Below are 25,331 nucleotides of genomic sequence, written 5' to 3'. Positions count from 1 at the left end.
GGGCAGAAGCATGACAAAGTTAGAACACAACTTCAGATGAATCGGATGGTTCTACAGCAGCACAGACTGTAGATTTAAGGAGGCTGACTGGAGGTAGAGACACTGGGATGGTGGGAGGATGGGGAGGTTTTTACAGTAGTCCTGGAGGAACAGAATATGGGTCTGGCCTGGCATCGGGCCATGAGGATGGGGGTGTTGGGTGAGCTGATTTCCAAGAGCTAGGACTAGGAGGGGCCAGACACAGAGACTGATTGCTCAGGGAAGTTGATGCAGGGTGAGTAGTTTATGTCCACAGCATCCTGCCTGGGGGCAGTGGGGATGAAGGCCGTTCTGGAGATGGGGACGCAGGTCTTTGTGGGCCTTGATCAGCCACACAGCTCTGCTCATTCATTCCTGAGCGCTCACTGCAGACTCCTCTGTTTGCCTGTCACCACCCACCTCCCTCTCCCCATCTCGCCCCTACCACACCTGGCCGCCCCTTCTCAACTCACCGGCTCTCCCACAGGCCCGCAGAGAAGACACCAGCCAGCCCCTCAGTGGAGCCCGCCACAGTGACTCCCTTGGCTGAGTTTTCTGGGCACTCCTTAGCTTCTTTGCCAATGCTCGCTGCTCCTTGAAGGCTGGGACTCGGTCAGAATGATAGTTACAATGACCATTGGCGCTGAGCATCTCCTGGGTTCTAGGCACTGTCTCACATTCTGCAGCGTAAGCCTCACGAGAGCCATTTTACTGAAGAGGAAAAGGGCTCAAGATGGGGAATGTTTGCACCAGCTATTGTCACCCAGGAGCTCCATGTGGCTGGAGCCATCACCTGCTTGTCCACAGCCTTGTCACCTGCCCCCAGCAGTCCTCTTTCGGTTTTGACTTCTTTCTCACGAAATCAGGTGTGTGAGATTCATCCATACAGAGCTAGTTGCTATATAATATTCCAATTTATGAATATATCATAATTTATGTAGTCTACTGTTTTTGTTTTGTTTTGTTTAATATTTATTTATTTATTGGCTGCATTGGTTCTTAGTTGCAGCACTCGGGATCTTTTGTTGCAGTGCGCAGTCTTCTCTCTAGCTGAGGCGCATGGGCTTAGTTGCCCCAAGGCATGTGGGATCTCAGTTCCCCAACCAGAGATCGAACCAGCATCCCCTGCATTGCAAAGTGGATTCTTAACCACTGGACCACCAGGGAAGTCCCTGTAGCCTACTGTTTATAGATATTTATTTTGCAATTTGGGGTTGTTATGAATAATGCTGCTATGAACATTCTAGACCATGTCTTTTGGTGAACATATGTACAATGTTTCTACTGGGCAAACACCCAGGAGTGGAATTGCTAAAGCAGAGGATACACATACCTTTAGTTGGGGTAGATATTCCCAAATAGGAGAAAAGTTTACTCTTATCTCAGTCTCTAGACCAGGGATTCTAAACCTCAGCAACATGGGAATTTTGGAGGCTGTCCTGTGCCTTATAGGATGTTTAGGTTGTCCTGTGCATCACAGGATATCTCACTTCTCTATCCTCTAGATGTCTCCTACCCAAGTCGTGACAATCAAAGACATCTCCAGACATTGCCGAATGTTCCAGTGTCCACTGCTTTAGACCATGAGTGCTATGAGGGCAGAGACCTTTCCTCTGTTTATTTACCACCATCTCCCTAGGACCTGGCTTGCAGGTGGCACTCAAGAGATATTTGTTATGAAAGCTTCTGTTACCGTTTAAAAAGCAGCCTTGGGTGGGGACGTCTCCCCAGATGAGTTGCTGGCCCAGGGCAGGGAGGTGCTGGGCACAGGCCATGACTGTGCAGGGCAGGTCCAAGTGATGCAGGGCTGTAGCGGGGGCAGCCGAGGACCTGTCTCCATCAATGTGCACTTTCGAGGACTGGCCTGTGGTCGAGGCCTTGATCATCCTCCCTGACGACACCATCTTCCCCGGTCCGCTCCCCTCTCCTCCCCGCAGACGTGGCGTCCTGCACCTTCACGAGAGCAGTGGGATTCATGACATCGGCCTGCCCCAGTGGCAGCTCTTGCTCTGTCTGATTGTCGTCGTCATCGTCCTGTTTTTTAGCCTCTGGAAAGGAGTGAAGACATCAGGAAAGGTAATATCTTTGTTTCTCTTTCAGTTGGGAGGTTGGCCTCAAAAAAGATGTTTTTTTCTACCTATAAACAGGTAGTTGGTGAAAAGAAAAGGTGGTGCTAGAAGTACAAAACCTGGGTTTGCACCCCAGCTCTACCACTGGCTTGCTGGAGACTTTAGATGAATCCCCTCCCTTCCCTAAGCCCAGGACTCCCCAGCAGTAGGATGAGGGAGTGCAAGTGGATCAGAGTTCTTCACAATTTCCCACCAAAGCCTCCCTAATAGCAGAGACCAGGGAACGGGACACCCCAAGTGTCTCTGGAAAAAGCCCAAAGCAACCTGTTGACATGTGTTTGATAAATCTTAAATTCTGGACTAAAACTGCATGCAAATATTGCAGCCTTCTCTAGCATATAACCATTTCCTCCACTATAAAATTGATTGTTCCCACCTCTAAATTTTTGAGTAAATGAGAATGCTCCGGAAGATATCTAGATGAATCCTGGGGCATCCTCTGACACAGTGCGGAGTGCTCGCAAGGGTCTACGTTTCCTGGAGAGAGGAGCACAGGGTTTGATGACCTAGGAGAGCCTGCCAGAGTTGGCATTCTGACTTAGGTGACAGTGCCCCCCAAAGTCAGCACCTCATGGTGGAGTATACTCAGGTCATGGCCCACATTGATTCTGAGCCTGACGAATATCATGAGAACAACAGCTCCACTTGGACCGTATGGGTCCATGTGGAGCTTGGCTGTGTTAAAGAGGCTGTAGCTGGGAAATATTCTGTCCAGCGTTTTGGTTAGCTATTGCTGTGTAACAAAATACCTCAAGATGTAGAGATGTAAAATAACAGCCATTTTATTACCTCTCATGATTCTGTGGGTTGACTGGGCTCAGCAAGGTGGTTCTTCTGCTCCATGTGATATTGCCTGAGCTACATGTCTGGGGGATTGACTGGGCTGGAACCTCCAAGATGGCTAACACTCATGGATGGCAGTTGGTACTGGCTGGGAGCTTAACTGGAGCTGTCAACCAGAGCACCTTGGGTAGTTTCCATACAGCCTCGCCCTGTAGCTTGGGTATGTCACAGCATGATGGCTGAGTTCCAAGAGCATGTTCCAAGCAGACAAGCCCCAATGTACAAGTAGCTCTTCCAGTCTCTGTTTTCATCATGCTTGCTATTGTCCCAATGAACAAGATAAGTCTTGTGGTAAAGCCCAGAGTCAGTGTGGAATACACAGTGTGTATGTTCATTGGGGGTTACAAGACAACAATAATCAGGTAGGCATGAATTTATGAGAAGCTTCATTAGGCAACTGATTTTGAATTTTTTAAATTTATTTTATTTATTTATTTTTGTCTGTGTTGTGTCTTCATTGCTGCGCGTGGACTTTCTCTAGTTGTGGCAAGCGGGGGCTACTCTTCCTTGTGGTGCACAGGCTTCTCATTGCAGTGGCGTCTCTTGTTGCGGAGCACGGGCTCTAGGCTCACAGGCTTCAGCAGTTGTGGTATGCGGGCTCAGTAGTTGTGGCTCGCGGGCTCTAGAGCGCAGGCTCAGTAGTTGTGGTGCATGGGCTTAGTTGCTCCGCAGCATGTGGGATCTTCCTTGACCAGGGATCAAACCTGTGTCCCCTGCATTGGCAGGCAGATTCTTAACCATGGCGCCACTGGGGAAGCCCTAGGCTACTGATTTTGAAAAGTGGGGTGCATCAGGGTTCTCTCTGGTTCTCCTAAAGTCTTGGTTATGCCATAGATAGCAAAGATAGTGACAGGGGACCAGCAGCCAACGGGAATGAAATTTGACAAGAGCCTGAAGTGGAACTTCCTATCAGCGTATTGGAGACATGGTATCTGCCCCAAGGAAGAACCCAAATGAAATGCAGACCAGGGCTTGGAGGAATTCTAAGATAGAGCAAAACCAGGCTAGGACCACAACCATCCCAACACCTGACACGTAGTAGGTCTTCAGTAAATATTTATTGACGGAGTAGTGAGGAAAGAAGGGAAGGGAGGAAGAAGGGTAGGTGGGTAAATAAGTTTGGGGAACTTCATTAAGTGTTCTTTTGAATTCAACTCGGTAAACATTTATGGATACCTACTATGTGCCAGGCTTGATGCTAGTACTAGTGATGCAAGAAGAAATAAGACAGATTCAATTGATTGTAGTATTATGTGTGTTATAGCCAGGTAAGTGTAGGTCAATGTTATTATTTTCTTGCATCTCTGTTCAGAGACATATGTGTGTCCCCCTTTCAATAAACACTAATGGTCACAAACTATACACACTATTATAGATCTTGCTTTTTCAAAAACTTAACTTTACCTTGAAAACAATTTTACATCAGGTAGGTTGCACTTTAATTGAGATACAAACTGTGGGTTTTTCAACTGTCATTAAATCAATTTAGTGGGTCACCACAATTTTTCAAAATGAAATCATCTAGATAATAACAGCATGCATTGCACATACTGAAGATAGAGATGTCTTGTGGAATTTTTGCATTTCAGTTATAGCAACCCATACGTCTCGATAAATAAGGTTTTTCTTACCATGAGTTCCCATGGTCCAAAAACCATAAGATGTTCCATTAGTGGAAGAAGGAAACTCTTCAGACTGAGAGGGTCTGCAAAGACCATGGAGAAGGTGGCATTGGGCTAGGTCAGGTAGAGATGGGGCAGAGGGAAAGGGTTTTCAGCTGCAAGCAAAACTACAGAAGCCCCAGGCCAGCCTTGTCCAGTCTCTCTGGGCCTCTCCTGGGTATCAAAAGCAGGGCTTTCCTGGCCTCTGCAGGCAGCAGAGCTGCAGAAGGTGTATGAGCTTTAATACTGCTGCCGGCCTGGGTGAGGGGCCACCACGGGCTTCTAATATTACACCTCAAGATTAAGTTTCCTGTAGCCATCGCCAAAGGGGTACAGCCTGCCCCACCTTGTTTAGCACTTGGCTGGAGCAGGCCTGAGTTGTCTATGGGGAGACTGATGCTAAAGAGAAAAGGAGGGGAGACTCGCATGCTCCGTTTCTTTGTGCAAAGTCACCTTTGGAGGAGGAGGACTCACGCCCTCCCCTGAGGAGTGTAATGACGAGTGGGGCAGGAGTGTTGCCCTAGGAAGCCCCCCGCAGATGGAAACTTGTCGCCTGAAGTCCCTGCCCACATTTTGCCTCCAGAGCAGGCGAGGACCCCTGCAGTCCATAGGGAGGGGCTTTCTAGAATAAGGAACTTCATGCAGGACATTGCAGTGTTCTGTCTTTCATTGTTTTTATACTCTGGCTCATGAGAAAACCAAGAGCATTGCTTATTTCTTCCCAGACTACGTCTGGAACAGGACACGGATCTTTTCTTAGCAGGCTGCCAAAGCCACAGAGCTGGCCTGAAATGAATTGCAAGTGTTCAAACTTCCTGTCTTGGCCGGTGAAGGCTCTGTTCTTGGGAAGATGGCTCCACAGCTGGCAGCTGGGATATTGGGGGGCGAGGTACAGTCTGAATCAGGGAAAGGGGTTACCGCAGACCACACACTCTGTGACCCTGGCCCACCGACCACCGCAGGGTAGAGGGCAGAGGCCAGTCAGCCCCCAGGGCATCGGGCAAGTGTGCACACAGTGCTACTTGCCGCCCTGGAGTCCTGTCTGCCCACCCCCCACTCATAGGTGTTGGCTGAACCAGCACTTAGAAACTACAAGCCTGTACCAAACGCCTAAGTGTTGAACTGGAAGGTTCTCCAAAGCCATGTACTCCAGGCTGCTTGTACAGATGGGGAAGCTGAGGCCAAGAGAGGGCCAGGGTTTCACAGCCGTCTTGGCAGAGCCAGGACTTGAACGTGGGTCTCAAATATGCAGTAGCGTGAGTGATTAAGAACACGGCTTTGTGTTGGTTGATGGGTTGGAGTCGCGGCACCATCATTCACTAATGGGTGACCTCGGGATGAATGATGCTCCCTAAGCTTCGGTGTCCTCACCCCGCAAGATGAGGGCAGTTCATGATCCTGCCCACCTCCAGGGCAGCTGGGAGGATGGGGTGAGAGGTCCTCACTGCTGGGCTAGCAGATGGAAATTGCTCAATAAATGATCCTCACCTGTCTTTGTCCCCTGCATCCACCTGAGGGAGCTTTTAAAGCATGGAGTGCAAGCCCCATCCCAGACCAATTAAATCAGAAACTCCAAAAATGGAGCCTGAACTTGGACATTTTTGTCTATAACTTCCCCCAGAGTCATCTAATGTATAGTCAGGGGTGAGAAGGAACAGCGAGGAAGCCTACGCAGCCTTCTCCTCTCCCCGCCTCTCTTCTCTGTTTCTTCATCGTGGGCAGGGTGGGCTGGTGTCTCTTTTCAGTCTGGGGACAGTTTTTTCCCTTATGGGTTTCTGGATGAGGCATTTTGTCTTTGCCCTAAATCCATCCCAAAATAAAGAGCAGCCAGGGATCCTGCTTTCTGCCCAGCCACGTCCCTCCCTGGGTGGTGAGCTTAGGAGGACACGCTTGAATGAAGGTAAACGAGAGGGGGAGAGAAGGGAGGCAGGAGGGTGTAAAGGTGAGGGTGCTAGTTAGTGCCGGAAGCTGGTAGAGCAGGAGGCGCTGGGCACCGAGAGAGTCTGCGCCCTCACTGCCTTTGGCTTCCTTGGCAGCGGTGCCCCCAGGGTGCTGACTCTCATTGGGTGCAGCCTTGGTCTGTCCCCTCTGTCCTGGAGTGCCCCAGGCCTGGCCTAGAGGTGGAGCTTTTAGCACGTGCACTGTGTGAAGGAACGTGTGGGGAGGGTGTGACTGGCTCGCCCCCCGCCAGCCCCCCACCCCGCTGGCGGCAGAGTCAGGCCCTCACTGTGACCTTGCCCACCGCCAGGTGGTGTGGATCACGGCCACGCTGCCTTACCTCGTGCTGTTCGTACTCCTGGTCCACGGCATCACGCTGCCCGGCGCTTCCAATGGCATCAACGCCTACCTGCACATCGACTTCTACCGTCTGAAAGAGGCCACGGTCAGTGCCCAGTGACCACCCACCCTTGGGCCAGGGTTGGGGAGGGTTCTCGGTGCAGGCAGTGAAAGAAAATCTGGTCCCAGCTCTGCGTAGCCTGGGATGGATCCTTCCCACTCTGGGCTGCAGCTTCTCTACCTGACCAAGGCCAATTTGATTTGCACCCGACAGTCTCTGTGAGCCTGTCCAGCTCTGATGGCTCGGGATCTGTGGTTCTGTTGAGTGGCCTTTGCAGACCCCTCCTTTCAAGGAAAGCAATACCCTGTCCTGGGTTCTTACCCTCTGCCCTGTGCCGTGGCCCCAGCCTCACCCCAGCCACCCTAGCCCTATTTCTACTCTGGTCTCCAACTCTGGCCTCTGGTACCATCTGTGATGTTGGCATAAGGAGCAGCATCAGCCACAGGGAGACCCAAACCCTGCTGACTCTCCCCTCGCAGCCCCTCCAGCTCACTGTCCTGCCCAGAGGCAGCGATTACAATGAAGGTGGGGTGACTTTGGAGTGGAGTCCAAAGTAGCACGGTGAGGCTGGGAACAGGGACAATCTTAGAGGTTCCTAGTGCCTTGAGCATCTTCAAATCACAGCTGAGATTATTTCCAACCTCCTCCCTCGCATCTGCCTCAGTGACCACACCTCAATATTTCCCCTCATAATCCCCAAAGACTTCCCCACACTCTACTTGAACCCATAATAATCCTGGCAGGCAAGAACAACATAGGATTAGGACGGATGCCTCCCAGTACACACCTCCCATTGTCCCAGCACAACTCTGTGTTACAGCCCAGTAACCAAGAGAAAACCCTACTTCCTTAGTAACTGTCAGAAAAATAACAGAGCGTAAGACATGAAACAGCCTTGTAAATTGTGAAGCAAGTCAGAGTTCTATCTGTTCTGCATTGTTTAAATATCCTAAGTCTTTCTGGACAGTAGAAACTCAGCCTGAGTGCCGTCTCAGGGAGCAGATATATCTTCCTCCGTCAGATTGCTTCTCTCATTACACCCTTTGCTTACAAAGCAGGGGAAGTCTAGAATAGCACGAGTGGGGAGATGACAGAAGTCTCACAAATCCGAATTGTGGCTTAGTCCTGGTGAGCTAGGTAAAATTATCCCCACTGTACAGATGAGGAAACTGAGATATAGACAGTGAAACTGACCAGGGCAAGACCATGAGGCTGAGAAGTTGGAGAGGAGCTCAGATCTCCGGGCTTCCAGCCATGCAGTTTCATCATCCAAAAGATGAAGGAAGTAGCCCCGACTGGCCACCAAGGAGTCACCACTGTCTATGGGTTGGTAGAAGCTACTAGGAATCATTACCCCTTTCTGAAGATGTTGTCTCCATAACCGCTGAGATAGTCATAACCCTTTGCCCTTGCCCTATCCACATTCTAGTCTAGAACATTTTGTTTATTAACTTTCTTTGAAAATCAGGATGTCAAATTGAGCCAGTGAGTTCCTCTGGGGTGAGCTCACTCATGACCACCCAAGGCTGGGAGATGCTAGAGAGACCCCAGCCTCTCTCCACAGTGATTTTGTACAGGCTGCTGGAGAGCAGGAGTTGCATGGCTGCCCATCTCTAGTTCAGACCTCGCTTCCTCAGGTCTTAGGGCATCCCTGGGACTTCCCAGCCCTTCTGGAGCAGTGAGGTAGTCCAATCCTGTGGAAACAGAGGGTGATGGCCTTTACCTGCCCATTTCAGGTATGGATTGATGCTGCAACTCAGATATTTTTTTCCTTGGGCGCTGGATTTGGTGTCTTGATTGCATTTGCTAGTTACAACAAATTTGACAACAACTGCTATAGGTAAGATCCTTCCTGGGGCTCTGGAAAGCTCTAAATCCTGGGAATCAACCCTTGCAGGGATGGGAGAGAGGGCTCTGGTCTGGGACAAGTCAAATTTTCTGCTTGGGTTTCTTTCCCCGTGAAATGAAGCAGAGTAGACCATACTGGATGTTCTGTGAACTCCAACATGGCCTATGGGGGTCCTGATGAACATATGTCAGTTCAGGACACCTCCCAAATAGATGCAGAGTGAGGAGCTGGCAAAGTTGAGGCCACTAACACTGGGATATCATGAGGGTGGGTAGCTGGGACAGAGGGGCACTGTGTGCCTTTCAGAGCAGCCAGCACTGCCTGTCTGTCCATCTGATGCCCAGGCAGACAAGGTTGGAATATCCAGGCTGGTTGCTTGAGGGGTGAGGGCCTAGCAGGGTCAGAGCTTAAGACCACACAGCAGAATGAGAAGTCTGCTCAGTGCCGTAGAGTCAGAAGACCATGCTCTAGATCACCTGGTCCTGTAAGCATTTAACGCTGCCTCCTGCAGCCCCAGTGCTGTGAGGGCTTCAGACATGGGCACAGATGGGGCTGCTTCCATCCCTCTCTATCAAAGGCTTAAGACAGAATCGTAACCTCCCTGGTACAAGACAGAGTAGGATGGACGCATACCGGTGGGACAGGCTTTAGGGAGGCTAAGGAAATGGGGTGATCAGCCATCTGATGGGGGGTCAGCAAGAGCACAGAAGTGCATTTGAGGTGAGCCTTGGAAGACAGTTAAGGTTGGGCTAGGCAGACACGGAGTGAGTGGACAACCTACAGCATGAGCAAAGCCAGGGGAGGTGGTGTGTTTGTGAACCAGCAAGTTGACTGGTTTGCTCAGAGAGTACGTGTTGGGGAGTCATGGGAAATAAGCCTGGAAAGAAGTTTGGGTCATCTCAGCAAAGCTCTTGAATGCCTGGGTGAAAAGTTGGGAGGCACTGGGGAGCCACAGAAAGCTTGTTGAGGAAGGAGGCTGGTGCCTCGATTTCCCAGCAAGAGTTTGATATCAGGCTCTGGTGTTAAAGTGTTTCATCCAGAAGCTGCTGACCTATTTCCTGCACCTACAGGTTCTGACCCTGTGATGGTGGGGTGCTGGGGGCCCATGTGGCAGCAGGGACGCTGAAGAGGGGGTTGGCATTTGAAGCCGTGGATTCCATAGATGATCCAGCAGTCCATAAGCGGGGTTGGGGAGAGTCAGACCACTTGAACTAACAGTGCTTTCTTTTCTCTCAGGGATGCCCTGCTCACCAGCACCATCAACTGTGTCACCAGCTTCATCTCTGGGTTCGCCATCTTCTCCATCCTTGGTTACATGGCCCATGAACACAAGGTCAACATTGAGGATGTTGCCACTGAAGGTGGGTGGGCAGACTCGCCCACTGAGGAGGCGGGGGCTGCAAAACTCACCTCTTTCTTAGCAGTTCTCCTGTGGCTGTGGGACTGAGAGGACTGGACACGGAGCTTTCCCAGCTGCCCACTTTCTTTGAGGCCATCAGTAGGAAGTCCAGGCAGAATCATCTTCTGAGTCAGGCCAGACCAGATAGATTTGGGAGCACTGACTCTGTACCAGCCCCTGTGCTAAGCACTTGACATATCTTGGTTTAGTTCTTGCAGTGTTACTAGGCAAGTGTTAATAGACCCACTTTAAAGATCAGAAAGCTGAGACTCAGGCGATTGAAGTTGTTCAACCAGCTCGTGTCCTTCCCCGCTGCTTCTCATATTCTTATGGCCACAAACAGGCCAAGACTTGGGGAGGGGCTGCCTCTGATGGACTCTGAAAATCACAAAGTTTTGAGAGTAAGAGGATCCCTCATGGGGCGCAGGGGGTGGGGTTTGAGGCCCATTGCCTGTAGCTGTCCAGGAGAGGCACTGCGCTCTGACTTGGCTGTTTGAGGTCAACCTCCTTGGTGCATAGGTGAACTCAGGCTGAAGCTGGTTTCGTCAGTCATCTTTAGACCTTGGTTTGCTCCATCTACACGTGACTGCCCACATATCATGGGGCTGGGCTGGGGCTCATTGGGCCCCAAAATGCTCTCCTGTCCTCTGCAGCTCAGACCAACAGGCCCAGCTATTAATGAGGTCCTTGATGTTTCTTACAGGAGCTGGCCTGGTCTTCATCCTGTACCCAGAAGCCATTTCCACCCTATCAGGATCCACGTTCTGGGCTGTCGTGTTCTTTGTCATGCTCCTGGCTCTGGGAATTGACAGCTCAGTGAGTGACCTGGCTGGGGATACCATCCCCCCACAGACACCACTAGACCTGACCTTCCCTCCCCTAAATACACTCACACTACTCGGAGTTCCCCCGCATTCAAGCCCCTGATCAGTAGTTGTTTGCCGAAGACCTTATTTAAATGCAAACAAGGAAATCAGTACTCACTCAGAAAGGCAAGATTTAGGCCAAAGCCAAGAACCAAGAGAAACCTACTTGACATCATGGAACTCTGCATTAGAAGGGACCTCAGATAAGCCAGCCCAATACTCTCCTTTTACAGATGGGAAACTGAATTCAGAGAGGGCGTGGCTAGAACTCTTGTTCTCTAACCAACCACTCTTCCCACGGTATTTCATCAGCATCCACTTAGGCTGAGTGAGCGGACAGGAGTCAGGTCCCTGTTGATAAGGGGGAGACAGGCGTTATCTCTTCACCCTCTCCCACATGGTTTCTGAGTTCTGAGGTTGGTTGAGAACAGGGCAGAAGTAGGGTGAGAGGATGGGGAGAAGGGAGGATCTGCTGATTTCTCTAGAGAAGCAAGGCAGCCTCCAGGGTTCATGAGTCCAGGGCTGCGGGAGGTCCAAGGGAGCCGGGAGGCCTGAGACTGGGGTTCAGAGAGTCCCTCACTCCTGTGTTGACTGAAAAAAAAATGCACAACCTGGGACTTCCCCGGTGGTCCAGTGGTTAAGACTCCGAGCTTCCACTGCAGGGGGCACAGGTTCACTCCCTGGTTGGGGAGCTAACAATCCCGCATGCGCGTGGTGCGGCAAAAAAAAAAAAAAAAAAGTGCACAACCTAAAAGTTAAGAATTATGTTTCAGTTGGCAGACTTTCTGGGGACTTCAAGCCTGGGAGGCAGGCTCTCAGATCGCTCTGAGGGACTGCTCTGAAGAGGTCAGGGAGGAGCCAGGATATGTAGGAGTTTTTGCAACAAAGACCAGGTGGTCAGAGCATCAAAAGATTACTGTTAATTAAACAAAACCAGACATCTCAAGTTAATGAATTTAGCGCTTTTCTATATATGGGAAGATGCAAGAGTCTGGGCTCATTGAAATCATTCCTTTGATATGCACCAGATCTATCTAGAGCCAGTATCCTTTCTTTCCCATCCTGAGTCCCCTCAGGTGCACCTTTGCGGGGGCAGCAGTAGTGGCTGATGGCTTGATGGCTGCAGCATCCTTTGTTTGCTGATATGTTGGACAACATTTTTCATTCACCTCTGTATCCCACCTGCCTGGTTCCCTTCAGATGGGAGGCATGGAGGCGGTCATCACGGGCCTGGCCGACGACTTCCAAGTCCTGAAACGACACCGGAAACTCTTCACATTTGGTGTCTCCTTTGGAACCTTCCTTCTGGCCCTGTTTTGCATAACCAAGGTGAGGGGGGCTGGGCTCTGGGTCACCTGGGGCTTCTGAGGCTGCATTTCAATCCAGCCAGATATTCCCAGACTTGAAGCTGGGGGGTAGGGCTAGGGTGAGCTCAGGGGAACCATGGCAGTGCCTGGTATCCTGAACTCCGTGGCCCAGTCCCTTAGGGTTACACCCCATTGTTATCTGTCCCTTCTGAGCCTGAGGATATCCAGACAAATCTTTCAACTGCTTGTTGGTTTGGGGGGACAGCAAAAGTCCATTTTAAACTGCCAACTGAAAAAAGTGCACAACCTGAAAGCTGAGAATTATGTTTTGTTCGGTGGACAAAACTGAGGACTTAAGCCTGGGACACAGCATCTCAGATAGCTCTGAGGGACTGCTCCAGAGAGGTAAGGGAGGATCCAGGATACATGAGTTTTTGCGACAAAGACCAGGTAGTTGTTACATCAAAAGATTACTGTTGACTAAAGAAAACCAGACATCTCAAGTTAAGGAATTTCGTGCTTTTCCGTGTATGGGAAGATGCAAGAGTTTGGGCTCACTGAAATCATTCCTTTGATATGGACCTCAGCTACCTAGGGCCAGTATCCGAGCTTTTTGCTGACTGCTAGATGGCGGCATCCTGTTTCTATCCTGAATTCCCTCAGAGCTCACCTTCAGAGGGGTGGCTATAATGTGATGGCTGCAACATCTTTTGTCTACTGACATGGCAGGCAACATTTTCTTTTTTCATTGATAAAATCCATCTTGCTTTTTACTGGCTGAAGTCCCCACCCTCAGACCCAGTGAATACATAGAATATATAGCAGCAACACAGTAGCACCAGAAACCCCATTACCTGTGTTGGGGGTGGGTGTGAGTTCTGAGTGAGCGGGACAGGGGACAGCTCAATTTTGATGGATGTAACAGTTGATAGCCATTTCTATTCATCATGGCCTCAGGCTTTCTCTGTCCATGCCCCAGGGTGGAATATACGTGCTGACCCTGCTGGACACGTTTGCGGCGGGAACCTCCATTCTGTTTGCTGTGCTCATGGAGGCCATAGGCGTCTCCTGGTTTTATGGTACGTGCTGGGTCCTGAGCGTGTGGAAAAGCCTCGGGCCCCGTGTGCTTCTGGAGCCTTTTCACCTGGAGGTGCAAAGGGGCTTTCCATTTCCAGGGCAGTCACTGGCTGATCCCAGAGTTGAGCAAGTTGCTTATTGGGCACAGCTCTTCCAGCCCTCAGCTCATCTTTGCATGAGCTCCCTTTAAAAGGAGGAGGCAAAGGCCCCAAAGGCATCAGAGTCAGCTGTTAGAGAGGAACTCAGAGGAAGATGCTGCTCCTCAAGCCATGTAATTCATTCTAGAGTAGGGTTGCCAGGTTTAGCAAATCTGGGATACGACACATCCAGTTAAACTTGAATTTCAGATAATGAATCATTTTTTTAGTATATGTCCCAAATATTGCATGAAATTATTTAAACTAAAATGACTTTTGTTGTCTCTCCGAAATTCAAATGTAACTGAGTGTCCTCTATCTTCTCTGGCAACCTTATTCCAGAGCTGAATGGGGAGAACATGGTAGAAAGTGAAATGTGTTGTCATTGTTCATTTTTTCCCCATGTGTCACTCACTCTTTTCTACTCATTGGAAAGAGTCTGGTCTCTTCTACCAGATTAAAGTCGGGGAAAGCTCTATATACACAGCCATCATTGTTTTAAGAGAGAGGGAGCGGGAGGAAAGAGCTGGGCTTTGGAGTCAGGCCACCCTGGCTGTGTAACCAGGGCCAAGTCCCCTCCCCTCCCCGAGCCCTGGTTTTCCCTCTGAAAAAGGAATTGGGGCGGCACCTACCAGGGGATGCTACCCCTGAGTGTGTTCTCTCCCCTGTTCTGAACCAGCCAAGTGCCTGTCCCCAGGTCTCCTAAGTGCCAGGGCATCCCTGCCTTAGGAGATACTGTTCTGCTGCCCACCTGGGGACAGATCCTCTTGGGAAGGCAGCAGGTGACGGGCTGGCCCTGTGTGTGCGCAGGTGTGGACAGGTTCAGCAACGACATCCAGCAGATGATGGGGTTCAAGCCGGGCCTGTACTGGAGACTCTGCTGGAAGTTCGTCAGCCCTGCGTTCCTCCTGGTGTGTAGTGCGTGGTTGGGCATCCTCGGGTGAGGGGTGCTGTGTGTCTGGGGTGAGGGTGGGGGTAGGGATCTTTGCTTCTAAGGGGAGGAGGTTGGGATGCAGGGCCGTGGTCACGCAGACAGATGCTCAGGATGCTCTGCCCTGTTGATTCCCAGGAGGCTGCACATGAGAGGGGTCGCCAGCCTGGGGCCAGGTCTGGGCCGGGGGCTGTCTGTGCCACCACTCAGTTCCAAGGTCACCTTTCTAGTCTTCTTCTCTTTGTATTGCTCCTGTTTCTTTGTCTCCTTTTTGTTATCCTTCCTTACTTGGATTCTTCCTCCTTTCTCTCTCAATCTCCCTCCTTCCTTATCGTCTCCATTCCTGCATCCATCTCACACGCTGGCCCTCACTTCCCTCTGGTCCCTCTCTGCATCTCTCCCTCTCTCCCGCCTCCTTCCCTCTCTCTCCCCTCTCCCTGTCTCTCTCCCTCTTCCTTCTGTCCCTTCCCCCCAGTTTGTGGTGGTCGTGAGCATCATCAATTTCAAGCCGCTCACCTACGATGACTACATCTTCCCACTCTGGGCCAACTGGGTCGGGTGGGGCATCGCGGGCTCCTCCATGGTCCTGGTGCCCGCCTACGTCGTCTACAAGTTCCTCAGCACGCGGGGCTCCCTTCGCGAGGTGAGCTCTGGGCCGAGCCTGGGGGAGGGTGGGGGACAGCACGGGAGGGGGCATCCCGAGTCATTCCCGCTGGGGTGAGAGAGGGAGACAGAAGGACACGGAATCTAGAGTCAGATGGACCTGCCACGTTGGCCACGTTATTTACCCCCAAGCCTCAGGTTCCACATTTGTAACCTGGGGTAATCATACAGACCTTGAAAGGTAAAAGGAAGTGCTTAGCGCAGGGCCTGGCACACGGTAGATGGTCACCACGCGGCACCGGCTATTGAATGTCATATGCACCGTGTGCTCCCACTCTGTTCCTACCATTGTTTATGTGAGGAGCTCAGCCCTCCAGTCCCCTAAAGAGCAGTTAATCTGCATTAACTGTGCCCACTCCTGTGTCCCACCTCCTAAGGTTTGTCATGTCCCCAGATGTCCCCCACTCTCCCCATCCAAACTCACCGTGACCTTGTATCTTGGCTTTCACCTGCTTCTATTTTGAACCTGATACCTGATCAGCCTACACCAGAGATTTCCAAACTACATTTTCTTCTTTGACCTGTGTACATTGCAGATACATATATGCATGATCTGCGTTTTAACTAAAATTATGTCTTTCCTATAGTTTGGTTGTTAAATGCCCTTTCTTTTATAAATAATGGTGATAGTCATTTCCTCATGTCCTTACTTATAAAGATCTCATCCCTTCATTCCTTTATCCACTCCCTTCACAGATACTTACTGAGAATCTGTACGGGGCAGGCAGAATCCCCAGCACTAGACACACTCCCCGGAGCTCATGTTCTCATGAGGGGACAGAAAGACACAGGAGGACATAAAGGAGTGAGCTGTGCAGGAACTTAGGGCAGAGGGTCCCAGGCAGGGCTGGGACCCCCTCCCCCTGTGACATGTTTCCTGTCCATGAAATCCCAAAGTCCAGGAACCTCTGGGTCACTGGGAGGATCCATGTTCTGTGAGCTCATCCCGGACGTGGAACCAGGACCTGCTTTGAGCTTTTTATTCTCTACACTTTGGGATCCCCCTCTAGTGATCAGACATTGATTCCAGATGCATTCCCTGAGTCCACCCTGTGTCTACAGCCCAAGGAGGCGGCCCCAATCCCCAGGCAGGGCTGAGGTCCCATCACTGAGTTCTCATTGTGCTCTGAACTTGTCCTCTGCAGCACTGACTCCAATCGTGGTTGTAAAACTGCCTGTGTGTGTTTCTGTTCAGTGTCAGCCCCTTCCATGAGCTGTAAGCTCTCCCAAAGCAAAATGTGTGGGTGACCTTCAGCTCTGGATCCCCAGGGCCTAGGCCAGTGTGTGACTACAGTCATTGACTCAATAAACATTCACTGGATGAATGTCTCAAAGTGAACTAACCAGGGTGGGGAGTGTCTTGTACGAACCTCTCCTGCTGTCCATGTGAGACTTCAGGGCCAAATAGCAGGTGGCCCTGATGTGTGGTGTCCTCTGGGCTGCTGGAAGGGTGTCCCTGGGCCAAGCTGAGGCCTCCTCCCCTTCTCCATCCTTTCACAGAGACTGGCCTATGGCATCACCCCAGAGAACGAGCATCACCTGGTGGCCCAGAGGGATGTCAGGCAGTTCCAAGTAGGTGCAGTTTGTACCATTTTGATGGGGGCCACGGGGCGGGGGCCCTACTGCTCCCTGCTGTGCTATCGGAGGCAAGACCACACACCACACTCCAGAAAACCCAGAGCAGCTGTGGGCTATAGCCCCTGGGGTTGTGATGTTACGAACCGGAGGAGAGGGGCCTGTCTTCTGCCTTCTACCAGCTGTCGCCTGCCCCTCCACTCCTTGGTCCTGAGATACCAAATGCCCAGACTTTCCTAAACTCGGTTCTCCCTCTTTGAGTTGTGACCACGGAGTATCCCCAAATTAGGCTGAGGATTTCTTATCTTGAAGGAAGCGCTGTAGGTACATCAATAACGTGTTGACCTGAGTCCTACCCTTTTCCCCTGTAAAATATGGGGGTGGGGGAGCCAGGAGGGTCCCGGTGAGCCCCCCTGCTTCAGACTTACGGTGTGACTTTGTGAAGGCTCCTTTGCCCTTTCTGGGTGCCCGTGACAATTAGGGGATTGGCCTGCGTGTTCTGCGGGTCTTTGAAGGAAACAGCTGTGTTTTCTGCCCCTCCATGTGTCTTACTGCCCTTCTCCCTGGCCCTTGTCCCTCAGTCCCTGCCTGCCCTGGCCCTGGCCTAACAGCCTTGCCGTCTTCCTCTGCAGTTGGAACACTGGCTGGCCATCTGAATCTGACCCCGAGGAGGAACCCTGCTGCACCAACGTTCAGGTCAAAAGTTTCCTACCACCCCAGACACTGTCTGGGGATTCCTCTCCGACCCCCCTCTTCCTCTTTTCCAAGTTACAACTGATTTAGTGACCTGGTTTTCGTTCACTTTCTGTTCACCTGGCCTGAGGGCTGTGGGCTTGGATTGGTAAGCCTTGTGGGAGAGGAGGAGAGGAGGGAACAGGAAAAATGACTTCCGTCGAACCTCTTTAGTTTTGAGGAAGTCTCACCCAGTGTGGGAACCGGCCCGAGCTGACGTCCACGAGCTCGGGAAGGACTCCCCACCTCGTTTGCTGGTACTTTGGGCCGCAGAAGAAATCCTCAGTCCACCAGATCAGACAGAGGATGTTGCTTTTTGGTCAGACCCTGTAAAACCAAAACACAAATAAAAAGCCCAGCTGAGTTTGGGAGGTACAGAGATCTTGCCTCTCTCGTCTGCCCCGGTCAGTGCTCTGTTGTTTGGACCTTGGTTGGGGAGCTTGGGGATATTTGTCGCTGTTATGAAGTCCGTGGATAGAAGCTCTGGGGGGTCGTGAGCCAAAATCTTCATAGTTAGTTTTCACTCTGGTTGACCTGGGTTTGATTTGTGTGTGTTCTGGAATATTCTTCTGGTTTCTGGTGCTCAGAGGGTCCAGAGCTATGGGTGTCACAGTGAGTGGCTTCTGCAGAAGAAGCAGACAAGTCTGTAGAGACCACATGCGGCTCTCGCTCTGTCAGATGCACGGAGCTCAGGAACCTACCTGTGGCTCCTGAGACCTTCCTGGGGGACTTAGGACAGGAACCCAGCAAGGCCAGCTGCGTGTCTCCGCTACGGGATCCTCTGCTGTCCTCACGGGGCCAGGTGGGTGTCCAAGGGCAGCCCGACAGGCTGTCTGTTTCTGTATTGTTCACAGACACCTGCAAAGCCTGTCCCTGGGAATCCCGCCCAGCCTGGACCAGAAGTCTCAAGTGATGAGAAGTGGGCCCTGAAAACTCCCTTTGTCTCTCCTCATGGGCCATGGAGGGCAGCATGGAACCAAGCATATAGCACCCCGGCCACTCAGGTTGAGGGGAGAATAGTCTCAATTGACGGAGCAGGTTGGCGGTTGTAGAGAATTTCAGGTTGATTTCTGATACAAACTTATAAGTGGTGCCCTCTGGTGGTGCTGGTGGCTAGTCTCAGCTCATTCAGAGAAGCGATTTGTAGTTGGTAAGTCGGTGGCATCCATTTGGAATTTTTTTTTTTTTAACATATGGTCTGAGTTTCTTACGCTCTCATTGGCAATCTAGAGTTGTGGGTTATTGTCCTGACTGTGGGAGGCCCTGTTGCAAAATCTTGGGCAAAAAAAAAAAGGCCACATCATTTCCACTGGGAGTAGAGGGTGACACACATCCAAAAGGTGCTTTGGGGAAAGTGGGGTGTCACTGAGCCTAATCTATCGATCATGCAGTCTGTGGAAGATGGGCTGGCTGGGGGCAGGGCGGTGGTTTTCTCCCAGGGACAGGGTCCTTATGTCATTCTTTAAAGAAAAGTAGGAAAATCAGGAGACCTTGGATCTTTCCATACGAAAAGTTCAGTTCAAAATCTGAGACAGCCCAAGTGGCAGGTGTCTTGGACCCTGAAAAAGAGGGGGCCTGGGAGCATCCAACAGAGTGGAACAAACAGGTAGGGGTCTGGGAATGAGAGCAAGGTGACCCGTCACTGATGGAATTTGGCCTCACAAGTGACTGAATCCGCCCCTGAAGGGTAATTCCTCCCTAGGTGTGGCAGCTTGTTTGTTTGTTTTTAACAAAGCACTTTCATCCATGTTTACTCCCATCCGCCCAGCAAGTACTGCAGGGCTGGCTCCTGTGTCCCCATTCTGCAGGTGAGAAAACCAAGGTCCAGCATTTCAGTCATTCTTGCTCAAGGTTCCCCAGCTACTAAGGGATCCAGTTGGACCCTCAAGTCAGAGCCCCTGACTCTCAGCTGAGAGCACTTTGAAATTCCCAGCACAATATGGTTCACCCCACCCAGGGCTGTCATTAAACATAAACAAAAATCCATCCAGTCAAGTGGCCAAGGCGTATTTCTTAGCAAAAGAACAATGTGTTGGAAGAAGGGGGGGTGGGGGGATGTCATTTATTCTCCTCCTCTAGCTGGTTGCTAGAGAGGAAATGATTTAGCTGCTCTCCTTTGATGAAAATAATCACTCTAGGTAAGAGTGGGTTGTGAAAAGCTGAGTCTACTTGGCAGAAATGAGTCAGAAAGGCCTGTGTATCAGGGGCACCCTTCAGAGAGAGCCTGATGTTTGCTCTTTGCCATCTGCGCGTGGCCCTTCTGCCTCCAGACATTTGTCCAAAGGCGAATCAGAGATGCGGTGCTACCTGAACCAACACCAACCAACCCAGTGGTGCTGCCTTGTGGGGGAAGTTGGCTCCCGAGCCTGGGGAGGGGCTCTGGAGATGGGGGGACCCGGGGCACCCATGGACATTTTCGAGGAGGTGCTGCAGACCTTCTGGGTTCACCTTTCACCCACACTCGATGGAGAGGGAGCATGGGCTTTATCATAAGTAATGTTTGATTTCTTATTTGAGGCCTTTTTTTTGATAGTAGAGGTTATCCGGGATAAGGGTGCTCCTGTGTACTGTATAGAGCACTTTTGATACTTTACCAGATTTTTTAAGAATTATTATTTTCCATGAAGTGTAAAAATATCTGTTTAATACCATCCCGTTAACATCTACTCAATGTCTAATTATATCATTTAGTGTATACCTGTGAGTCGGTCTTCATTCTAGATGCGAATGAGACAGAGGAGAAGGGGACCTGCCAACTCTTGCCAAATATCGTGCCAAATAAAGGTCCCAAAAGCTGCCTTAATTCTCAGAGGGGTTCCGGCCCAGGTGGGAGCCAGCCTCTTGCCAAATGATCCCGTTAATGTGAGACCAAACATTCTTACCAAAGATATCATTTCTTAGTAAGAAGCCCACTGAGCTCATTTCATTTCTTTATTTCCTTTGAAAGCCATGGAAGGGAGAAGAACAGAGAGGGAGTGTGGCGTGGGGGAAACAGCACAGCATTTAGAGTTGCACGGACCTGGGTCTACGGCTGTCTTACTGGGTCACCTGGGGAGAGGGGCTCCACCTCTGTGGGCTTCAGAGCTCTCTGTCTGTAAAAGCAAGGGTTGGATCAGAGATCAAAGGTCCCATCCAGTAAAAAAAATTTCCTGTCTCCGTAACAATGTTATTGTTGTAAATTTACAATGAAGGAAGCACACGGTTTACTGTAGGACTTTCCAGAATGATCTAGTGACCAATAACCTACTACTGAGCAGAGACATATCAGGACTATGATTTTTCTGGACATTCAGTAGTTCCTCTTTTGACAATATTTCTTCAACTGATGCCAGAAACACTTGATATTTTAAAAAATAAATCCAACCCTTTTGTTTTGCAGAATTTGAGGGTAAGTTGTCATGCTCTTATGAGTCCCAAAATCCACAGCTCTGCGATGTGCAGCATGGCTATAGCTGCGATCATAGAAGTCACCAAAATTCCGGTGAATGTGAAGTAGCTTTTGGGGTTCCCGCCCTCATCCCTCTGTTTCTCCACTTTTATGTAAATAAGGACTCTTTCAGTGGTGCCCTGTGTCATGGACTGTTCCAATGTCATGCATATTTCTATATCTGGTGTGTGCATTTATTTTAAAAGCTGTTCCCTTCATGGAAAATTAAGTGTACAGAATAATAAAGGATATTTCCTGTGCCATGTATCTGGTAGTGGAATTCTTTCTGGCGTGAAGGTAAAATGCTACAAATTAAGTCCAATGGGTCTTCTATGATCAGCTTCCAGCTAGTAAAGTAGAGCTTCTGGCCATAGTGGCCCACCTTTCACCCAAACAACTCTTGATAATCTATGGAACAGAAGACTAGGGGGGAGTTAAATCTGTAATCCTAACTCTGAGATTGACACTTTTTTTTTTTTTTTTTGCGGTACGCGGGCCTCTCACTGCTGTGGCCTCTCCCGTTGCGAAGCACAGGCTCCGGACGCGCAGGCTCAGCGGCCATGGCTCACGGGCCCAGCCACTCCGCGGCATGTGGGATCTTCCCGGACCGGGGCACGAACTCGTGTCCCCTGCATCGGCAGGCGGACTCTCAACCACTGCGCCACCAGGGAAGCCTGACACATTTTTATTTAAGTAGAAAGTGGATACCAAGTTAGTAGTTTCGCTTTTTTGTTTCTAGGGCTGAATTTCAAGGGGATCAGAACTTCCAGTTGGATGGAAATGAATGTGCAATTTAGCACTTGTGTGCATTTTTCTGGGAAGAGGGATACACTAACACTTAGGACCTTAGTGCTATATTGTATTGTTTGGGGAAGGTGTGACCTTACATTGTTATTTTTAATGCAAGTAAGCAGATAGACAGTGACACCAATATAAGGGAGGTATTGACAACCAACAATTCAGTCTATGTCTTCAAGTATGTAAAGGCCGTCAGGGAGTGGGTGGTGGGCCCGAGGGCTGAATTGAGGCCAAACAGAGAATGGGATAGTGACAGAAGTAGTGAGCACCCCAGTGATGTCTCTTAGGGAGGTTGTAGAGGGAACTCAGTGTCAGGTAGGGGTGTGAGAGGGGGTTGCATACCTCTAAGGTCCCTTCCATTTGGAGCTTATGGAATTTTTTTTTTTTTTTTTTTTGGATAGCCATGAACCCAACCTTGCACAGCAGCATTGGGAGAGTCAAATACATTTATGGCAAAGATGTCGGGGTGGGTTTGGCTTGTCGAATTGGAGTTGGGCAGACATCCCAGAGAGGGTATTATCATCTGATCATTTAAATTTTACCTCCAGAATTGGAGTTAGGGTTTATTATAATGAATCAAACAAAAGGCAGCCACATTGCTTCCAGCCCTCCCCTCACGCCTGCCGACATTTAATAAGGGGCCCTGCGGGAGTAGAGGAGGGAGCCTGGAGCAGAGGGGGAAAGGGCAGCTCTTCTGGGGGGCTGGCTGCCATTCTGTCCCCTAGGCTGACAAATGTAGTTGGAGAAGCCTCACAGGTGGGCTTCACTTTAAGAAACTGGTGGGCTTTTGAAATGTCCCAATTTTAATAGCACTCCTGTCCTATGTTTGGAGAGATAGAGCTTCATTTTTATCTCCTTCCAAAAGGCCCTGATATGTGGAGTCTCTCCCTGGGCCTCAATTTGTTCATCTGTGCAATGGGTCAGGGGTTATTAACACTAAGTGTTCATGGATAGGCTTCAGAAATAACAGAACCTTCTGAAATGAAACGCAAATTTTTGTGTGCATGAGTTTATGTCTACCTTTCCAGGAGAGAGAATTGATACATTCATCAGATTCTCAAATGTTGAAGACTCACTGGTATATATTACCTTTGGGGGCCTCTTTCTTCCGATAGTACATGGCATCTCTCTCTGTCCTCACCCCAAATGAAATCAGTATGACAACAGAGTTCATTTCTAAATCTCCATCACCCTGCATTATGTTGACTTTTCATTTTAATCCACCCCAGATCCAATATCTCATCTGTTTTCCTCGCAACAGTTATTAAACCTTAGTTTTCCGATTGGTAAAATGAAAAGGTTGGATTAGGTGATTCTGTAAAGTCCCTTCTGTTTTTTGTTTTTTTGTTTGTTTGGGGGGCGTTTTGGCCACACTGCGTGGCATACAGGATCTTAGTTCCCTGACTTGGGATGGAACCCCATGCCCCCTGCAGTGGAAGGGCAGAGTCTTAACCACTGGACCACCAGGGAAGTCCCCCCTTCTGTTTTTGACTCTATGATATACTCTCAGGGAGTGACCACAGATATGATTGGTGAATTCACACTAAAATGTGAATGACTACCTTTCTAGGCAGCTGCTGACAGACAGAAGTGGGAGTTGCTGCTTTTCACCCATTCTACGTTTTTAGTGTAGGTTTCAGCAAACATTTTCTGTAAAGGTCTCTGTCAGAAGTACTCCTCTCCTGTTGTAGCATAAAAGTAGCTTTATTTACAAGACAGGTAGTGAGCTGGATTTGGCCTGAGGTCTGTGGTTTGCCCTGGATTAGTGAAAAGCACAAAGGTTTTGAGCCAGATTAGACCTGGGTTTGAATACCAACTCTACTACTTACTCCTGTGGAAACCTGGACAAGTTATGTAAAATCTGAGTCTCTCTAGCTTCTGAAGAGTGGGAATAACACTGCCAAGAAGGTCAGCAGGATCGAATAAAGATGATGAACACTTAAGACCAACCTCTCTGGGGCCACATTGCCTGGATCCAAATCCTGGTTCCATCACTCAATTGTGTGAAGACTTGGGCAAGTTACTTAACCTCACTTTGCCTCATTTATCATCGATCCATGGGAATGACAATGACCCCACCACCTCATGGGATCATAGGTAGGATTAAATATTAATATTGGATTCAGAATAGTGCTAGCTTACACAGCTTGTTGTTATATGTTTAGTACATGTCAGTTACATAATGCTGATCTATTTCTTCTCCTTCTCACCCATCTTTGCCCATTTCAAAGGCAACCCAGCTACTACTGTGTTTTCACGTAGCCGAAACAATGTCCCTGTTCCCTTGTCCCCTCCTTAGGAAACTGCCCCAGAGGTTTGAATTGGGGTCTGAGTAGCCAAATCTGAGTCTCCTTGGGCCTGAGTGCATGTGACCACTGGGCAGGAAGTTCCAGCTTCGGAAATACCAGCCTCCACAAGCCTTGCCAGGCAGCAGCCAACCTCCTGCAGGACCTGGCTGCCTCACAAGCCCTCCGCTGTCAGTCCCCATTAGGCTGCTGGCAAGGGAGATGCTCCCTCAGCTGGGCCATGTTTCAGGGAGGCCCTGACCTCAGCTATGACCCAGAAGAGCTGGAGACAGAAGTGTGGTAACCAGAGGCTCCTGAAAGAGCTGGCAAGTGATTGGCTTCTGATGTCTTTCTTATTAGCTACTGGCTTGTCATCAGGCCTGGGAGGGGCTGAGCTGGGCCCCTAGCAGGGCATGAAGGTAAGGGGTTGGGCCATAGGAAATCAAGGGAAACCATCTCTGTCCCCAGAGGACGCCCAGCAGGGGTCATGGCCGGAACATACCCTTGAGCCACGGTTGATTGTTTCTACAGCAAAGAATATAGAGGGAGCAGCCACCCCACCTACTGCAGCTTCAGGCTCCAGTGCAGAGTCTCAGCCTAGGACAGGAAGATGTGGAGTCAGAAGAGGAGAGGCCTGAAGCAAAAACCCAGCTTCTGGCAATGGTGAGCCTGGGGCAGACCTGAAGGCCGTGGTCAGGCCAACAACAGGGTACCTGCCTACTGCCCACCCTGAGTCCATTCCCAGGTTCTTGCTCCATTTCTGTTCTTGCACCACGGCGCCCCAGACTTCCCTGGTAGTTGCCATTGACCCCTGACTCCCATCTCCAGTCACTGGATAGTAACAATAACCTATCAATGGAGAGGAGTGAGAGGGCAGGGCCGATAAATGAGGCAAACTCACTTCACAGATAAGGAAGGACATTGCCACTCTGGCATTTCAAGTGAACTGCAGAATCAGATCAGGGAGTGTCAGAGCCAAGACTAGAATTTTTAGGTAAGCAATTAAATGTATAGAGTTCCCCACCGGAGTTTTGGGATTGGAAGGGAGCACGGCACAAGCAGTACCTGGCTGGCTTTGTTAAAATAGAAAATGGGGCCATCCAGGTCTCACAGGCCATGGTTCCCAGGAGGACTGAGACCTTAGGAGCATCAGCACCTTGGACAAGGCCAATGCACTGGGCTGACATTCAATTAACAAGCACATCAGCTTATCCTGCCGCAGTTACTATTCCCGGTGCTTTACAAATTGCAACTCTTTGAATCCTCTTAATGAGTCGATGAGGTAGTATTATTATC

The 25,331-nt window shown here is 50.1% G+C and overlaps 1 protein-coding gene across 2 annotated transcripts in view; it reads left to right on the top strand.

Moving 5' to 3' along the window:
• SLC6A2 (solute carrier family 6 member 2) overlaps positions 1-20,665 on the top strand; it is a 41,164-nt gene extending 20,499 nt beyond the window's left edge. Inside the window, exons 5-15 of one of the 2 annotated variants that reach the window (XM_029205726.1) lie at positions 1,956-2,094; positions 6,900-7,034; positions 8,726-8,829; positions 10,075-10,199; positions 10,941-11,053; positions 12,304-12,432; positions 13,390-13,489; positions 14,435-14,535; positions 15,031-15,198; positions 16,719-16,790; positions 17,426-18,805. In XM_029205726.1, coding sequence (XP_029061559.1) covers positions 1,956-2,094; positions 6,900-7,034; positions 8,726-8,829; positions 10,075-10,199; positions 10,941-11,053; positions 12,304-12,432; positions 13,390-13,489; positions 14,435-14,535; positions 15,031-15,198; positions 16,719-16,790; positions 17,426-17,449 — 1,210 coding nt within the window. In that variant the 3' untranslated portion in view covers positions 17,450-18,805. Of the gene's footprint in view, positions 1-1,955; positions 2,095-6,899; positions 7,035-8,725; positions 8,830-10,074; positions 10,200-10,940; positions 11,054-12,303; positions 12,433-13,389; positions 13,490-14,434; positions 14,536-15,030; positions 15,199-16,718; positions 16,791-17,425; positions 18,806-20,246 lie in introns of those variants that run through there. The other variant, XM_029205716.1, reaches the window with a different exon arrangement.
• Positions 20,666-25,331: the final 4,666 nt, after the last annotated feature.

The sequence above is a fragment of the Monodon monoceros genome, unplaced genomic scaffold (genome assembly GCF_005190385.1).
Source record: "Monodon monoceros isolate NGI ecotype Baffin Bay Population unplaced genomic scaffold, NGI_Narwhal_1 Super_Scaffold_10, whole genome shotgun sequence".
Lineage (NCBI taxonomy): Eukaryota > Metazoa > Chordata > Mammalia > Artiodactyla > Monodontidae > Monodon > Monodon monoceros.
Note: the sequence above shows the minus strand (reverse complement) of the source record. Positions and strands in the feature narration are given on the sequence as shown.